General features: G+C 45.3%; 1 protein-coding gene across 1 annotated transcript in view; it reads left to right on the top strand.

Moving 5' to 3' along the window:
• Window positions 1–17,828, top strand: part of STARD9 (StAR related lipid transfer domain containing 9) — a 305,447-nt gene that overhangs the window by 193,169 nt on the left and 94,450 nt on the right. The window contains exons 8-13 of the mRNA XM_077261513.1: window positions 3,586–3,655; window positions 3,920–3,992; window positions 5,486–5,553; window positions 5,626–5,723; window positions 6,037–6,237; window positions 8,059–8,156. Coding sequence (XP_077117628.1) covers window positions 3,586–3,655; window positions 3,920–3,992; window positions 5,486–5,553; window positions 5,626–5,723; window positions 6,037–6,237; window positions 8,059–8,156 — 608 coding nt within the window. The remainder of the gene's footprint in view (window positions 1–3,585; window positions 3,656–3,919; window positions 3,993–5,485; window positions 5,554–5,625; window positions 5,724–6,036; window positions 6,238–8,058; window positions 8,157–17,828) is intronic.

Below are 17,828 nucleotides of genomic sequence, written 5' to 3'. Positions count from 1 at the left end.
TGGTTGGACAGACAGCTATGTCTTCTGGCTCCCCCGTAAACAGGAACGTTCGGCTTGGCCGAGGGTTCATGTGTTTTCAGTGGGGAGAGAGCAGTACGCTGCTGCCAGAAACATCTGGTAACCATACAGTTTGTCTTTATGAGAAAAATTGAGATATTCAGCACATGACATTGTGGTAAACCGTTAGATGAATAGAAGTGATTGTGGAGCAAGTCTCCTCGAGGCACTTGGTAAAAAACATCAAATCAGAAGCGTGAGGATTTCCAATCTGTTTAGTAGAAGGCATCATGGGGCTCCGAAACTGAGCTGAAAGCTCAGACTCCTTGTTAATGACTGATGAAGATTCAAAAAGCGAAGATGTACGTCAGAGTAGGTTATGTGAGCTGGGATTTAGCACATCGCTGTACATGAAATATAGTACTGTCTTCACTGATTCCCGTTGGTAGTACTTTGCTGTAGTCCTAAATGTGATATCTGGCCTGGGGGCTGCCACTCTTGGATGACACTGTTCTGCTGTTGCTAATGATGGAAAACCAGATGCTACCCAGATTCATCTTTTTTGCAAAACTGATGCTTTGTGTCAGTGGCGTAACTAGAGTCCGATAGGCCCCGGTGCAAGATTTGGACCGGGCTCCCCCATCCTGGTATATTTATATGATCTCCATCCTGTTATATATGTTCCCCTTTCTGGCCCCATCCTGGTATATATGTCCCTTATCCTGTTATATATATATCCCCCACCCTGGTATATCTGTCCCTTATTCCAGACCATCATCCTGACATATATATCCCCCATCCTGGTATATATGTCCCTTATCCTGTTATATAAATATATTCCCCATCCTGGTATATCTGTCCCTTATTCCGGACCACCATCCTGACATATATATATCCCCCATCCTGGTATGAGTGTTCCCCATCCTGGCATATATGTCCCTTATCCTAAAATATATATATATATATATATATATATATATTATATTATATTATTATATTATATTATATATTATATATATATATAATACACATCTATATCTACAGTTAGGTCCATATATATTTGGACAGAGACAACATTTTTCTTATTTTGGTTATAGACATTACCACAATTAATTTTAACCAAAACAATTCAGATGCAGTTGAAGTTCAGACTTTCAGCTTTCATTTGAGGGTATCCACATTAAAATTGGATGAAGGGTTAAGGAGTTTCAGCTACTTAACATGTGCCACCCTGTTTTTAAAGGGACCAAAAGTAATTGGACAGATTCAATAATTTTAAATGAAATGTTCATTTTTAGTACTTGGTTGAAAACCCTTTGTTGCCAATAACTGCCGGAAGTCTTGAACTCATGGACATCACCAGACGCTGTTTTTCCTCCTTTTTGATGCTCTGCCAGGCCTTCACTGCAGTGGTTTTCAGTTGCTGTTTGTTTGTGGGTCTTTCTGTCTGAAGTTTAGTCTTTAACAAGTGAAATGCATGCTCAATTGGGTTGAGATCAGGTGACTGACTTGGCCATTCAAGAATATTCCACTTCTTTGCTTTAATTAACTCCTGGGTTGCTTTGGCTTTATGTTTTGGGTCATTGTCCATCTGTAGTATGAAACGACGACCAATCAGTTTGGCTGCATTTGGCTGGATCTGAGCACACAATATGTCTCTGAATACCTCAGAATTCATTCGGCTGCTTCTGTCCTGTGTCACATCATCAATAAACACTAGTGACCCAGTGCCACTGGCAGCCATGCATGCCCAAGCCATCACACTGCCTCCGCCGTGTTTTACAGATGATGTGGTATGCTTTGGATCATGAGCTGTACCACGCCTTCGCCATACTTTTCTCTTGCCATCATTCTGGTAGAGGTTGATCTTTGTTTCATCTGTCCAAAGAATGTTCTTCCAGAACTGTGCTGGCTTTTTTAGATGTTTTTTAGCAAAGTCCAGTCTAGCCTTTTTATTCTTGATGCTTATGAGTGGCTTGCACCGTGCAGTGAACCCTCTGTATTTACTTTCATGCAGTCTTCTCTTTATGGTAGATTTGGATATTGATGCGCCTACCTCCTGGAGAGTGTTCTTCACTTGGTTGGCTGTTGTGAAGGGGTTTCTCTTCACCATGGAGATTATTCTGCGATCATCCACCACTGTTGTCTTCCGTGGGCACTCAGGTCTTTTTGCATTGATGAGTTCACCAGGGCTTTCTTTCTTTCTCAGGATGTACCAAACTGTAGATTTTGCCACTCCTAATATTGTAGCAATTTCTCGGATGGGTTTTTTCTGTTTTCGCAGCTTAAGGATGGTTTGCTTCACCTGCATGGAGAGCTCCTTTGACCGCATGTTTACTTCACAGCAAAACCTTCCAAATGCAAGCACCACACCTCAAATCAACTCCAGGCCTTTTATCTGCTTAATTGAGAATGACATAACGAAGGGATTGCCCACACCTGTCCATGAAATAGCCTTGGAGTCAATTGTCCAATTACTTTTGGTCCCTTTAAAAACAGGGTGGCACATGTTAAGTAGCTGAAACTCCTTAACCCTTCATCCAATTTTAATGTGGATACACTCAAATGAAAGCTGAAAGTCTGAACTTCAACTGCATCTGAATTGTTTTGTTTAAAATTCATTGTGGTAATGTCCATAACCAAAATTAGAAAAATGTTGTCTCTGTCCAAATATATATGGACCTAACTGTATATCCCCCATCCCCTTATCCTGGTATACAAATCCTCCATCCTGGTATGTATGTACTCCGTTAAGTTGAACTTTGTGCTGGTGTCAGCTGTGTCTAGTGGGGCTTGAGGGGTGCACAATCCCAAATGTCAGGCCCTGCATTAAAAAATCAGCTAGAGAATCTTGGTAACAATATTTGTCAGGGCTTCGATGTGCACAGTAAAGAAAACTATCGGCCTCATTGTGATGCAGTGCTGCCCCCTAGTGGACATCCATAACTCTTATCAGTAGCAGAGCTGCAGTTATGTTCTTGTCAGGGTCGGACATACTGTTGGTGCAGCGACACAGAGGCCCAAATGGTAAGGGGAGCAGGCCGCTACCTCCTCTCACAAAGCAGTTAAACGTTTTTATCACAGATACATTATTGAACTGAAAAGGGCCCATATACCGTTCTTTCACAAGGGCCCTCTTCTGTCTGTGTCCGCTGGTCCGCGTTATAGTATAACTGCTTTACATATATTTTATGTCATGTTTCATTTTTTTTTTATTGTAGAAAAGTAATGTCTCGTGCACACGCTGCTTGTTTTTTGCTTGCAGATTTGAACATTAATGCATTTTTTCAGTTCTGTATCATAACAGTTGTTTCAGAGACTTTCAGCCATTCAAATTAAGGGGAGAAAATGCATTAAAATGCATAAAAAGACCACGTCCTAACCGCCTGTATTTTGAGTAGCATTTTTGCTGCAGAAAAATCTGCAAATACTCAAAGTGGGCACATACCCTTATGTTCTTTCATTGACTTTAGAATGACTTTAGTTTTATGAAATGCTTTTACAGTTTATTATTATTGCTTATTTCTGTATGTTCTTCTGATTTCCTGACTAATTTATCTGCTTTAATAATGTCTTCTATTGTAATAGGATTATCACAGCATGTAGTCACTGATTATGAACAAGTCGTTGCTTTCCTAGAGCAAGGAATGGAGAACAGGTAACGTCTCCAGATAAGATTATTCTGTATGATACTGCCAATGTTCTGCGCTCAAATGTGTTTATTATACAATAAGTGGTTACATGGTATGATCGATGCAATTTCTACAAATTATTTACACTATGTAAAAGCGTAATCCCTAAATTGTTGATATTGTGGAGCAGCGTAAGGCTTTCCATATTAGGTGCTCATAGAGATCCATATTAATTTTCAGCTATTGTAGAACATTATGGGCTTGAAATTGTCTATTGTCTCTCCTTGTAGAATAACTGCAGCTACCCACATCCATGATGCCAGTAGCCGCTCTCATGCAATCTTTACCATTCAGTACACACAGGTACGGTAATTGCTGCACGATAAGTTCCTGTGGACCATTGCGATCTGATGCTTATGTGCTTTGCAAGGTGTTTTTTCTGTAGATTTACCTTCTTTTCAACACATACTAAAGCACTATATATACATGACTCCACCACAAAGAGTATTAGCATCTCTTCCCTTTATTGGGTATATGTCAACAGGTTTATACTGCCTTGTCTGAGGGCAGCATAAAGTAGTGACGAAGACCCTTATTCCAGCTTTTTGTGGTCACTTGTAGTAGTTGCCATAAAATCGCCCTTTATTAGTTATACAGGGTGGGCCATTTATATGGATACACCTAAATAAAATGGGAATGGTTGTTGATATCAACTTACTGTTTCTGGCACATTAGTATATGGGAGGGGGAAAACTTTTCAAGATAGGTGGTGACCATGGCGGCCATTTTGAAGTCAGCCATTTTGGATCCAACTTTATTTTTTACAATGGGAAGAGGGTCATGTGACACATCAAACTTATTGAGAATTTCACAAGACTTTATTCTTTCATGAGTTATTTACAAGTTTATGACCACTTATAAAATGTGTTCAAAGTGCTGCCCATTGTGTTGGATTTTCATTGCAACCCTCTTCTCCCACTCTTGACACACTGATAGCAACACCGCAGAAGAAATGCTAGCACAGGCTTCCAGTATCTGTTGTTTCAGATGCTGGGGTCATCTGAAGGCAATTGTCTGTGCTGTGAAGATAGGAGATTTGCAGCATCTGAAACAACGGATACTGGAAGCCTGTGCTATCATTTCTTCTGCGGTGTTGCTATCGGTGTGTCAAGAGTGGGAGAAGAGGGTAACTCTATGTATGATATCTTTGTACTATTTGCTCACCTTGGAAACCACCAAAACTCTTACTTTTGCTCTTATTCATTCTCACCTGGACTACTGCAACTCTCTTCTGATCCGTCTCCTGCTTAATAAACTCTCTCCTCTTTAAACCATTCTGAATGCTGCAGCCAGGGTTATATTTCTGTCCAGCCACTACACCAATGCCTTCACCCTGTGCCAGTCATTGCACTGGTTGCCCAGAATACAACACAAATTTCTCTTTCACCACAAAGCTCTATACAGTTATGCACCACCCTACATTTCCTCCCTCACATCTGTCTATCACCCTACCTGCGCTCTCTGTTCTGCAACTGACCTAAGACCAATATCGTTCATACTCCGAACCTCCCAATTCTGTCTCCAAGACTTCTCTCGTGCTGCACCAGGTCTTTGCGATGCACTTCCCCTGCCGATCCCATTAATTAATCTAACTTTCCCCTTTTTTACATTTTCCTCCTCATCTGATCCCTTCTATTAATCTGTTTCCACATATAGAGAGATCCTGGCTGATGACCTCATCATGCAGCATTATTTGATGTCCCCTATTTATTGTAATGATGCCTGGACTGTACATGACAAGCACTTTTACTTATTGTGTCCCCCCTATGATACCTCCTTGCTCCTTATTTCCACAGGCAATGTTAGATGATAACTTGCCATCAGAGATTGCTAGCAAAATCCACCTGGTTGACTTGGCAGGCAGGTGAGTATGACTTGGGGATGCCTGGGATTTGTTCTATAAAGCATTAGATATATATCCATGTTTTTCTTGTAGTGAAAGAGCTTCTCCAAATTACTGCAAAGACCGTCTCACTGAAGGCTCCAACATTAACCGCTCCTTGGTGACTCTGGGGATCGTCATCTCTGCATTAGGTATTTCTCATTGGAGGAATTTTGAGGAGGCAAATACTGATAAAAAATATCTGATTGTATCTGCCACGTAGTGAAAGAAATGCATTGATCCAATGTTTATTTGTTGTACAATGATCGCTACAATTTCTTTGTACACTGAGCCCCTCTTGCAGCGGTTGATTTGTGAAGCTCAGTCCCATTCACTTACATGAGCCTAAGCTACCATACCACACACACAACCCACAATGCCATAGCAGTTTTTTTCTAATTCCGAACAGCCCCTTTAATTACTTGCTACTAATATCTGAAAATGTATTTTTTCTGTTCTTTGTAGCTCAAAATTCCCAAATGACTAGTAGCTCTCAAAGTATAAACAGCATCCTCAGCGACGGGGATAGTGGCATCCCAGGCAGCCCCTCGGGAAGCAGTGCAACGGGATCAAGACGTCAGCCATTTGTGCCTTACAGAGATTCCATTCTGACTTGGCTTTTAAAGGACAGTCTCGGGGGCAACTCGAAAACTATTATGATTGCCAGTAAGTCATACATTTATATTCTTTTTGCGCTAACAATCAGAACTTGCCTCCTGCAGCGTCACCATTCCTGCAATGTCAGCGCTGCTATATTTTCAGTGGTTTACGGGTCAGAAATGTGTCACATGACCGCTGAAGCCAATCGGTGGCTGTTTATCAGCTGAAGAAAAAAATAAAGACCCCACATATTGGTCACCAAAACCCTCTTTTTTCCATTGTGAAATATAAGTTTTTATTAAATTAATAGGTGAAAATATTTTTTTTTTTCTTAAAATATCTTGTATATCATTATGTGCTCTTTCTGTTACAGTGGTCCTAATCATTAAGTTGTGGTTGCCTTCAGCGACCATTGTTGTGTGCTTATGCACATGGAGCTTATAGTAATGAGTCCATTGTATACGGTAATTAGTATGCAGTAATCTCCTGAGCTCCCCCTAATGGTAGCTGCAGGCTGACTGAATTTTCTCATTTAAAGTGCGCTGCCAATTCTAAAAAAAAAAAAAAAAAAAAATTATTTGGCAGGAATCGTCAAAATAGTAACCTTTCTAATTTGGCAAATTTGCACTTAATGGTAGCACAGTCTGGCGATAGGTTTTCATCTCTAAGAATGAAGCTAAGAGACTGTACTGACCGCGGCAGATCTGTGCTGCTATTGAGAGCAAAATTTATTCTCAAAATGATTAAGAAAAAGATATAACATTTAACAGTACTGAATCAAAGATCTTTAAAGCAGAATTCACATAATCTGAAATCCTTCCTCTTCGTCACACTTCCAGTATCTGTGTATTTGTCCAATAATGTTGCTATTAGTCCTGCTGAGACCAGTAGTTCTGCAAGTGAACACCGCCAACAGTACTGTACTGATTTTCCCTTTACTGGAAAAACTGGATACAGAGCAGCACTGTAAGATGATTGGCTTCTAATTTGAGATTTTTTGTACTCACCAGAATATATGCGTTAAAAACACAAAGCAAATATGTCAAATACACAGCAAATCAGCTTCTAACCGACTGAGTTTCTCCTATCAGCTTCTTCTTGGAGTAAGCTGCTTTAAAGATTGTTGATGCGGAAAATTGAAACTTTGCCTTCTCACTGGTTTCATTGCAGTGAAAAGCGGGTCCTGATAAGTAATTATAGTGAAATATTTGCTTAATGGGGAAAACGTTTTAAATGTCCTAGTCCCCCAAGTACAATAAGAAAAATGTATACTCCTTCTTCCTTCTTGCACTGGCACCGTTCAAGCCATGTTGGGCTCTTGTAACATGGGCTGCACATGACAATAACAATGTACGGTCCAGATCCGCTGACAAAATAGTAAAGGCAGCAGCCATTCTGCAACCACTGATGTCCCGCAAGCGCCAGTAAACCCGGTGCCGTAATCGCTGGAAAGGTGCCCTGCTGGTGTGGTAGATGAATAGAAGTCTCTTATAAACTCAGGGAACTCGCACATATAAGAAAGGGTTGTCAAAGTAGTGTACAACAGCGTATTGAAAAATTATTTTGCAGACCCCTGCATTTTAATAGTTTTTCTGAATATAAGTTGGTACACTTCAACTCAGAATTAAAAAAAACAAACCTGTGGTCAGATAGCTATAAATATATATTAAAAAATGTATCCGCATAGAATTGTGATCCCTATAAATTAATCTGATATTCAAATTTGTGTTGGAAGCAAATTTGGTGGTCGTAGGTCCATCACCAAAGAAATTGTTAATGAACCGAGTAAAGTACATTGAGCCCATGTCTAGACTTCCACCTGTTCTGTATTTACAGTTTATTACACTATTTTACATTTCATTACATACTGTATTCTGGTTATTTTAGCTATTTCCCCTGCAAGCAGCAGTTACAATGAAACCATGAGCACCTTGCGCTATGCTTCAAATGCCAAAAACATCATCAATAAACCCAGAGTGAATGAGGCAAGTATCGTTATGTATTATTTTCATATACTTGTGTGTGAGTGTAATCATCAGCTTTGATTTTGACTTTCGGTGTATTGCTGTATTTCATGGTTTGTTAGGATCAATTCTTTCTTTGTTCTCCTTGACCGTGGATAAATAATTAGTTCTTTTTGTCCCTGTGCCCTGGCAAGCAATGGAAGCATTGACTTGCGGAAGGGACGATTGTGTCTGAAACAATGTAGAAGTGTATGAAAGAAAGTCTTGTAAAGGGATCTTGAGACCCTTTATATAGGTTTATATTTGATACACCCACAGAACTGATACACTTGAACTTGCTTTGCACATTGTTAGTTCCTTTGCTATAGTACATAAATAGCAACTTTAAAGAGGTTATCCGTGACAATTGCCTATAATTAGGAAAGACCATCAATATTAGATCTTCGGGGTATGACTGTCAGCACCCTGTGTCGAGCAGCTGTTTGAAGGGGCTACATCACTTAGCAAATGTCACATGTCCTTCATTAGTTCCCTTGCACAGCACCATATGTTTTAGTAATGGCTGTATTTGGTATTATAGCTTGAAGAGTGAGCTTTAATAATAGGCATAGCCTCTACGAAAAATATGGAATCACGCCTATGAAACAATGAAAAAAAATGTAGCACTCACCAGAGATCTGTGGCTATTTCAAACAACTGATTGTGGGTTGCTGACAGTCTGATTCTTCTTTATCTGGTATTAGTGGCCTATAGAAAAAAAACCCTTACCCCCTTTCTACCTGTTGTTAAAGCCACCCTCAACCACTTTTAGGCCAAAAATAAAGTGAATCTGTCAGCAGGTTTTTGCTATTTAATCTTAAGCAGCATAGCATAGGGCAAGAAAGCCTCATTCCAGGGACATATCACTTGCTCAGCTGCTTGCTGTAGTTTCAATACAATCAGTGTTTTACCAGCAGGAGATTATCACTGGACTAGGTGTTGCATGCCAGTCAGTCCAGGTAATCTGCGTAACCTTGCCCCCACCACTGATTGGTAGCTTGCTGACAATACACACAGGAATCTGCCAGTCAGTGATGTGGCCGGGATTATACAGAGTTCCGCATTCTGACCACTGCTATGTAAGTAGATAGAAATGCTGCCCACGTTCCCCCTTGAAGACGTGTGTATTGTTGCAATGTGTTATGTTTCTATGTGTAATAATCTGTAATGTTGATGTTGAAGCTGTGTTCTGCCCAGCAACAGATACTGAGTAGACATTGAGTTAAGAGTTGATACTAGCCCAGGGAGGGATGAGCTATGTAGCAAGATCAGAGATGTCATGCAGGACTAGGTTGCTGCTAGAGCAGACCTTTTGGTTTGATTGCTCAGCAGAGCCGCATAATGAAGGTGTCCCTATAGTGAGAAGAGACCGAGAGGATGGATTGCATTATCCAGTGGAGATAGAAGTGATCAAAGATTGTTCCCAGGAGAGGAAGCCTAGCAGTATGGCCCAGAGTTTATAACACCAATAGGTAATGGGCCTAGATGGAACAGAGTACGTGAGACGAAGAAAGTGCCCCAGATGACAGTTCCAGAACATCAGAGACAGAAGAGAGATCGTATTTTTTGGACTATAAGACGCACTGGACCATAAGACGCACCTAGGTTTTAGAGGAGGAAAATAGAAAAAAAAAATGTAAGCAGAAAATGTTGTCAATTCTGTACTAATATCTCCCATCCTGGTCTGCATGGCCCCCTCATCCCCATCTTGGTCTGCATGCCCCCCTCATCGCTATCCTGGTAGGTATGGCCCCCTCATCGCTATCCTGGTGTGCATGGCCCCCTCATCGCTATCCTGGTAGACATGGCCATAGGCGTGGAGAGCAGTGAATATTCATTGATCTTTAATAGCGGGCACATGTGATCGCCCGGCAGCTGCAGGAAGCCGGTGTCTGCTGCGCCTGTGCCCGCTATTAAAGATCAATGAATATTCACTGCTCCCCACTCCTACGGGAGAGCAGTGAATATTCATTCGCTGTAGTAGCGGGCACACATGATAGTCTTGCCGCTGCAGCAAGTCGGCGGCTGCGGCTAATAATGTGCCGCTATTAAAGAGAAATTAATAATCACTGCTCCTCACACCCATTGTCCCTCCTACCTCTCAGCTCCGGCTTCAGTGCAAAGAGGTGGGCAGGATTGTGGGCGTGGGAAGAAGTGAATATTAATTTCTCTTTAGCAGCGGGCACAGGGATAGCCGCAGCAGCCGGCTCCTTCTCCCCTGCCTCTCCCCCACCTCCCCATCCACAGCATATCTGGACTAGAAGAGCATCCCCATTTTCCTCCAAAGTTTTGGAGAAAAAAACTGTGTTTTATAGTCCGAAAAATATGGTAAGTAACGGCCATAGTGGCAAAGTAACTCCCCTAAGGGGAAAAGCACATGGAATCGCGGGTTGATCATAGGACTCTTACAAACTGGACTGAGCTGTGCTGTGGTGACCGAAAGGTTAAGCTAGAGCACAAGAGAGTAAAGAGGAAGAAAACTGTGTGTGGAAAATGTTCTGTGTGTTGAAAGAAACATTCATTGTTAAGTAAAAAGTTTATTTTTGACTGGTGGTCTCCCGCATCGAACTGTCCAACACTTGGTCCTGGCAAACCAGCGTCATTGGTTACATGTGGCCTGCACGGGCGTAGCGCCCTAACAGCACAAGTCCACACACCCAATCAGGACCCCCACCTTTATGTAACATGCCGGGGTGCAAGAGACGAGTAACTCGCTCACGACTACCACCCCGTGCCATGTTACAGCTACATCCACAGCAGAAAAAAACAGGGACGCTATCAAAACTGCACCAAGCAACCCAGTAAATGACACATTGCTGTAATCTGGGTCTGTGTCTCTACATCATGCTGCTCTCAGATTGCATAGCAAAATAGTGTTGACAGATTCCTTTTAAAGGAAAAGTAGCCAATCATAGTATTAGATCCAATGAACCCACATATACATAAATTGTTGGTACCCCTCGTTTAATGACAGAAGATCTATGGGAGAAGGTGCTTACCGTAATTTGATTCAAGAGGTGACAGGGGTAGATGTGGTGCATAACCCGCTGACTTGCCTTCTTGGCTGTATGGATGATATTGCTACGGATGAACGTGGAACGTTGACTATTGCTAGATTGTTGTATGCTGCGAGGAAGCTTATTGCGATGCATTGTTGGATGAAAGACCACCAGGTAAAAAGGAATTTAAAATTTATTTTGTTAATATTGTCCTTATGGAAAGGAATATATACATCAAGAGAGGTCAGAATACAAAATTTGAAAATGTGTGGTACAGTTGGATGGATTACCCAGGCGTGGCATCTGCTGAGTCATTGCAGAGTAGAATGGGGGTCGTTTAGTTGCTTCTGGAGGGACTTTTACATGTATAGGTGGGCTTTTGTAAAGCTTAGTATCATTTTCAAGAGGTGATGTCAGATGGTTTTATTGGATAACGGGCAAGGGAATGGGGGGAGGGAGGGGAGAGGGGGGCTGGTTATAGGGAAAGTAAGTTGTTTTCATAATATGAAAATGTATTAATCGGTTTTGTATTCATTGTACCTGTCTGGAAATTGTCAGACTGTGTTACTGGCGTGTCATATGCTTTAATAAAAACTATGCGATTTAAAATATATATATATATATATATATATATATATAACGCTGGGAGCGTCACTCTGTCCGAAGCCTTTATAGACTGCGCAAGCGCCGGCGCAGTCTGGACCCCACAGAGCGACGCTCCCAGGAGATCGCGGTATGCGTAAGCGCTGAACGCACACCGCGATCTCCAACAGAGAAACAGGGACGAGCCAGGAGGCGGAGGGTGAGTAAACTTACCTGTCCCGTTCCACCGACGCCATTCCGGGCCATGAATATCCCCCTGCTCCCGGAATCGGCGCCTGCGCAGTCCGCGCTTTCCGGCGCCATTTTCTTGAAGACACATTGCAGTGTGTCTTCAAGAAAATGGCGCCGGAAAGCGCGGACTGCGCAGGTGCCTTTTCCGGCACCAGGAGGACACAGAAAATCTGTCCTCCTGGTGCCGGAAAAGGCGCCTGCGCAGTCCGCGCTTTCCGGCGCCATTTTCTTGAAGACACACTGCAATGTGTCTTCAAGAAAATGGCGCCGGAAAGCGCGGACTGCGCAGGCGCCGATTCCGGGAGCAGGGGGATATTCATGGCCCGGAATGGCGTCGGTGGAACGGGACAGGGTAAGTATACTCACCCTCCGCAAGTAACAAATTGCTGTGCCATGAGGCTGTGGCACTTCATGCCACAGCTATTTGTTACTTACGCCACTTACGTCCACAGCCACCACAGCCACGCACAGCTGCCGCACCCAGCACAGCCGCCGCACCGAGCACAGCCGCCCACAGCCACGCACAGCCGCCCACAGCCGCCGCACCCAGTACAGCCGCCGCACCCAGCACAGCCACGCACAGCCACCCACAGCCGCCGCACCCACCACAGCCACCGCACCCAGCACAGCCACGCACAGCCGCCGCACCCAGCACAGCCGCCTACAGCCACGCACAGCCGCTGCACCCAGCACAGCCACGCACAGCCGCCCACAGCCACGCACAGGCGCCTACAGCCACGCACAGCCACCGCACCCAGCACAGCCACGCACAGCCGCGGCACCCAGCGCAGCCGCCGCACCCAGCACAGCCACGCACAGCCGCCCACAGCCACGCACAGCCGCCCACAGCCACGCACAGCCGCCGCACCCAGCACAGCCACCGCACCCAGCACAGCCGCCCACAGCCGCCGCCCACAGCCACACACAGCCGCTGCACCCAGCACAGCCACCGCACCCAGCACAGCCGCCCGCACCCAGCACAGCCGCCCGCACTCAGCACAGCCGCTCGCACTCAGCACAGCCGCTCGCACTCAGCACAGCCGCCCGCACTCAGCACAGCCGCCCGCACTCAGCACAGCCGCCCGCACTCCGCACAGCCGCCCGCACTCCGCACAGCCGCCCGCACTCCGCACAGCCGCCCGCACTCCGCACAGCCGCCCGCACTCCGCACAGCCGCCCGCACTCCGCACAGCCGCCCGCACTCAGCACAGCCGCCCGCACTCAGCACAGCCGCCCGCACTCAGCACAGCCGCCCGCACTCAGCACAGCCGCCCGCACTCAGCACAGCCGCCCGCACTCAGCACAGCCGCCCGCACTCCGCACAGCCGCCCGCAATGATGGGGGCGCAGGATGGAGCAGCACGTGATAGGATGGGGGCGCAGGATGGGAGCACATGACAGGATGGGGATGCAGGATGGAGCAGCACATGACACGGTGGAGCAGCACATGACAGGATGGGGCGCAGGATGGAGCAGCACATGACACGGTGGAGCAGCACATGACAGGATGGGGATGCAGGATGGAGCAGCACATGACACGGTGGAGCAGCACATGACAGGATGGGGGCGCAGGATGGAGCAGCACATGACAGGATGGGAGAGCAAGATGGGAGCAGCACATACCAGGATGGAGACCATATACCAATATAAATGCTCGCCACCCGGGCGTAGAACGGGTTCAATAGCTAGTATATATATATATATATATATATATATATATATATATATATATATATATATATATATATATATCTCTATGAAAATGAAAAAATGAAAGTCAGACATTGCTTTTCAACCATGTTTCCACAGAATTAAAATAAAAAAAATAAAACTCATGAAATAGGCCTGAACAGAAATGATGGTACCCCTGAAAATAATGTGACAAAAGGGACATGTTAAATTAGTGTGTCCACTAACTAGCATCAGAGGTGTCTACAATCTAGGAATCAGTGAGTGGGCCTATATATAGGGCTACAGGTACTCTCTATGCCGTTTGGTGACATGGTGGGTATCATACTCAACATGGACCAGAGAAAGCGAAGGAAAGAGTTGTCTCAGGAGATTAGAAAGAAAATTATATTCCCCCCCCCCCCCCCGTCTAACCCTCCCCCTCCACTCCTTTTCCTTCCCTAACCTATTTGCAACTGCACATCTACCAATTCTATATTTGTTATACTTTAAAGGGAACCTGTCACCTGAATTTGGCGGGCCCTATTTTCGGTCCGATGGGTGGTGTTTTCGGGTCTTTTATTCACCCCTTCCTTTCCCGCTGGCTGCAATATTGTCTTGAAGTTGATTCGCTTTCCTCCGTAGAACACGCGTGCGCAAGGCAATCTTGCCTTGCGCACGCACAGTATGCTTTGCCCAAAATACTTCCGGGACATAGTGCGCATGCGCCGGCGCACTAATGCTTTTCGGCTTTGCCCGCAGTTGGGCAAAGCATACTGCACGTGCACAAGGCAAGATTGCCTTGCGCACGCGTTTTCTACGGAGGAAAGCGAATCAACTTCAAGACAATATTGCGGCCAGCGGGAAAGGAAGGGGTGAATAAAAGACCCGAAAACACCGCCCATCGGATCGAAAAAAGGGCCCGCCAAATTCAGGTGACAGGTTCCCTTTAAATTTAAATAAATACCATTGGAAAAAAGAAAATTATAGACAAACATGTTAAAGGTAAAAGTTATAAGACCATCTCCAAGCAGCTTGATGTTCCTGTGACTACAATTGCACATATTATTCAGAAATTTAAGATCCATGGGACTGTATCCAACCTCCCTGGACGTGGCCGCAGGGGAAAAATTGATGAAAAACTTCTAAACAGATTAAAGGGAACCTGTCACCCCCCCAGGCATTTGTAACTAAAAGAGCCACCTTGTGCAGCACTAATGCTGCATTCTGACAAGGTGGCTCTTTTAGTTATTGGTGCTGTAACTTCAGAAATAATCCATTTTATAATTTGTCCCAAATACCTTGAATCAGCTCTGAAGGCAGGTCTTTCCCCCCCTGCTGCAAACGCAGCACCGCCGTCACTCATGTCCTCTTGGCGCCGGGCGCCGCCTCCTCAGCGCTGTTTTCGAATGAGCCAGCGCCTGCGCTCTTTTCCCTTGGGCATGCGCAGTGAGGGCTGCCCGTCCTCTGTCCTCATTTGCAGTCTAGCTGACTGCGCCTGTTTCGCCTCCCTGCCCGAGATCCCGCCCCGCAGTGTCTTCTGATTTATTCTCACTGCGGGGCTGGGACTCCTGGGCATGCACAGTGCATATCTAAGCCTCTGGACTATGCTGAAGTGGCCTTCTATGAGCCCTGACCTAAATCCTATTGAGCATGTTTAAAAAGCTGAAACATGCCGTCTGGAAAAGGCAACCTTCAAACACTAGACAACTGGAGCAGCTTGCTCTTGAGGAGTGGGCCAAAATACCTGTCGAGAGGTGCAGAATTCTCATTGACAGTTACAGGAATCGTTTGATTGCAGTCAGGGCCGTATTTAGAGTTTCTGCTGCCCTAGGCACTTTTAGCGCTGCCTCCCCCTTTGGTGAGTATGACACTATCGGCAGTGACTTTAGCAAGAATCGCTGATGTGAAAGTCGCCTTTTGCAGCAGATCCGTCAGTTTTTCCCTTCCCCATGACCGCACCGGTACATGAGAGATGGTCCCGCCCCCAAGAACAGGAAACCTGCATAGGAGATAAAAGATGGGGGCGGCACCTCTCTCCTCAGTTTGGTTTCCTGTTCTTGCAGGGAACCTGCGGTGCTGCATGGTGAGAGGTCTCCCTTGCTAAGGCCGGTCTCTGACCGAGGTCCGCGGTGGGAGCGGCGGCGTGCGCGCGTCGCCTCCATACCTGGCTGCATGTGCGTCCTCCCTACTGCGGACTCCCCGGCGTCCGCTCCTGGCCGGAGGCTGGGCTGGGGGAGAAACTGAAAGCGTGTCCATCACGATGCTGGCGCCGAGTGAATGGAGGAACTTCCGGGTAAAAGAGAACCGGAAGTGACGCTGTAAGCTGAAGGAGCGGTGTGCTGACACTCCCCGGGGGGGAGGAAGTTCAGGAGCGCACACACCGCTTCCTGGCCGGCCATATTTAAACTACAAGGCGGCAAGCAGGCACCGGTAACGGTCTCCTGCAAGATGGCAGATCCAAAGGAATCAGCGATCCCAGCAGAGAACCCACAGCCTGTCGTGGTACTAAGGGTCCGGTGGGTGAGTGCCTTTGTAAGGCAAAAAACATGTTAGTAACTCTGTGTTTTCTGTATATATATATATATATATATGCAGGAAAAGAAAGTTACCTCTAAACAAAAGCATAAAGTGTGTGCACTCTGTGATAGAAGCCTTCCCAAAGCATATGAGAAGCGTATGTGCCGCTCATGCATAGAAAAAACTGTATCTGAAGAGTCATCATCTTTACTTCAGAGTATAAAGGATATTGTGAGAAACGAGGTGCAGAGCACAGTAAAGGAGCAGATAAAACATCATGGATTGCAGAGCTCCGTAAACCCACCCTCTACGCCTGCCCAAATATCTGATGTAGAATCCGAGGGTGAACTGGGGGAACTTCCGCCCGAGGAGGGTTCGGACCTGGACTCTTCAGATGAAGAGTGTGGCCGGCCATATATGTTATCATAAGACATGGGGAAGTTGCTAAAACTGGTCAGGTCCACCCTGGGGGTTGAGATGCCAAAAGAAAAGCAAACGATTCAGGACTCCATGTTCAGTAATTTAGAAGATAAAAAACGGAAAGTTTTCCCTTTTCACGATAACATATTAAATCTTATCAAAAAAGAATGGAAAAAAACGAATAAGAGGATTTCAGTTCCCCAGGCCTTAAAACGTAAATATCCCTTTGATGAGGAAATTTGCGAGAAATGGGAAAAAGCGCCTAGGTTGGACGCGGCTATCGCAAGTACCTCCAGGGGCATAGCACTTCCCTTCGAGGATATGGGGGCCCTAAAAGACCCCCTAGATAAAAAGGCGGATGCCTTTCTAAAATCAGCCTGGGAAGCCTCAACTTGGGTGTTCAAGCCTGGAGTAGCGGCTACCTGCACTGCCCGTTCCATGGTTAAATGGCTGGAGGAACTAAGCGACCAAATAAAAAACAAGTGTCCAATAGACAGACTTCTAGAAGTCATCCCTCCACTTCAAAATGCAGCGGGATTCCTGGCGGACGCTGCCATTGATTCGGTACGGTTTGCTGCCCGGGCTTGTGCCCTCTCTAATTCAGGAAGAGCGTTATGGTTAAAAAACTGGAATGCTGATTTTCAATCAAAAGTGAAGCTCTGTGCTGTACCCTGTGAGGGGCAATATTTATTCGGCAGGGCTTTAGATGAAATTTTAGAAAAAGCGGCGGACAAGAAGAAACACTTTCCTCCACCTCCCTTCTTTAAACGACGTTGGTATGACAATCGTCGGTCCTTTCGAGGATCGGGTAGAGGCCGGGGCCGCCCAACGGATAGAACCACACGGGGGAAACCCTGGGGTGAAAAAAGAGAAAGAGGGTTTCTTTTCAATAAACCTCCAAAACCAGATCCCAAACAATGACGCCATATTCCAGGTGGGAGGAAGGTTACGGTTTTTTGTCCATCAGTGGGTAACCTTACAGCCGTCTCCATGGATAATCAACTTGTTATCAGACGGCCTACGATTAAACTTCATCTCCCTGCCTCCTCACCGAATAAAAGTTACTCGGGTGGCCAAAAAGAACCAGTTAGTTCTCGAGAAAGAAGTTTGTCTTCTTTTAGACAAAAAAGTCCTGGTAAGAGTACCTCCACAGGAAATAGGGAGGGGGTTTTACAGCACCCTTTTCCTCACTCCAAAACCGGATGGGTCATTAA

Source organism: Ranitomeya variabilis, chromosome 1, assembly GCF_051348905.1.
Source record: "Ranitomeya variabilis isolate aRanVar5 chromosome 1, aRanVar5.hap1, whole genome shotgun sequence".
NCBI lineage: Eukaryota > Metazoa > Chordata > Amphibia > Anura > Dendrobatidae > Ranitomeya > Ranitomeya variabilis.
Note: the sequence above shows the minus strand (reverse complement) of the source record. Positions and strands in the feature narration are given on the sequence as shown.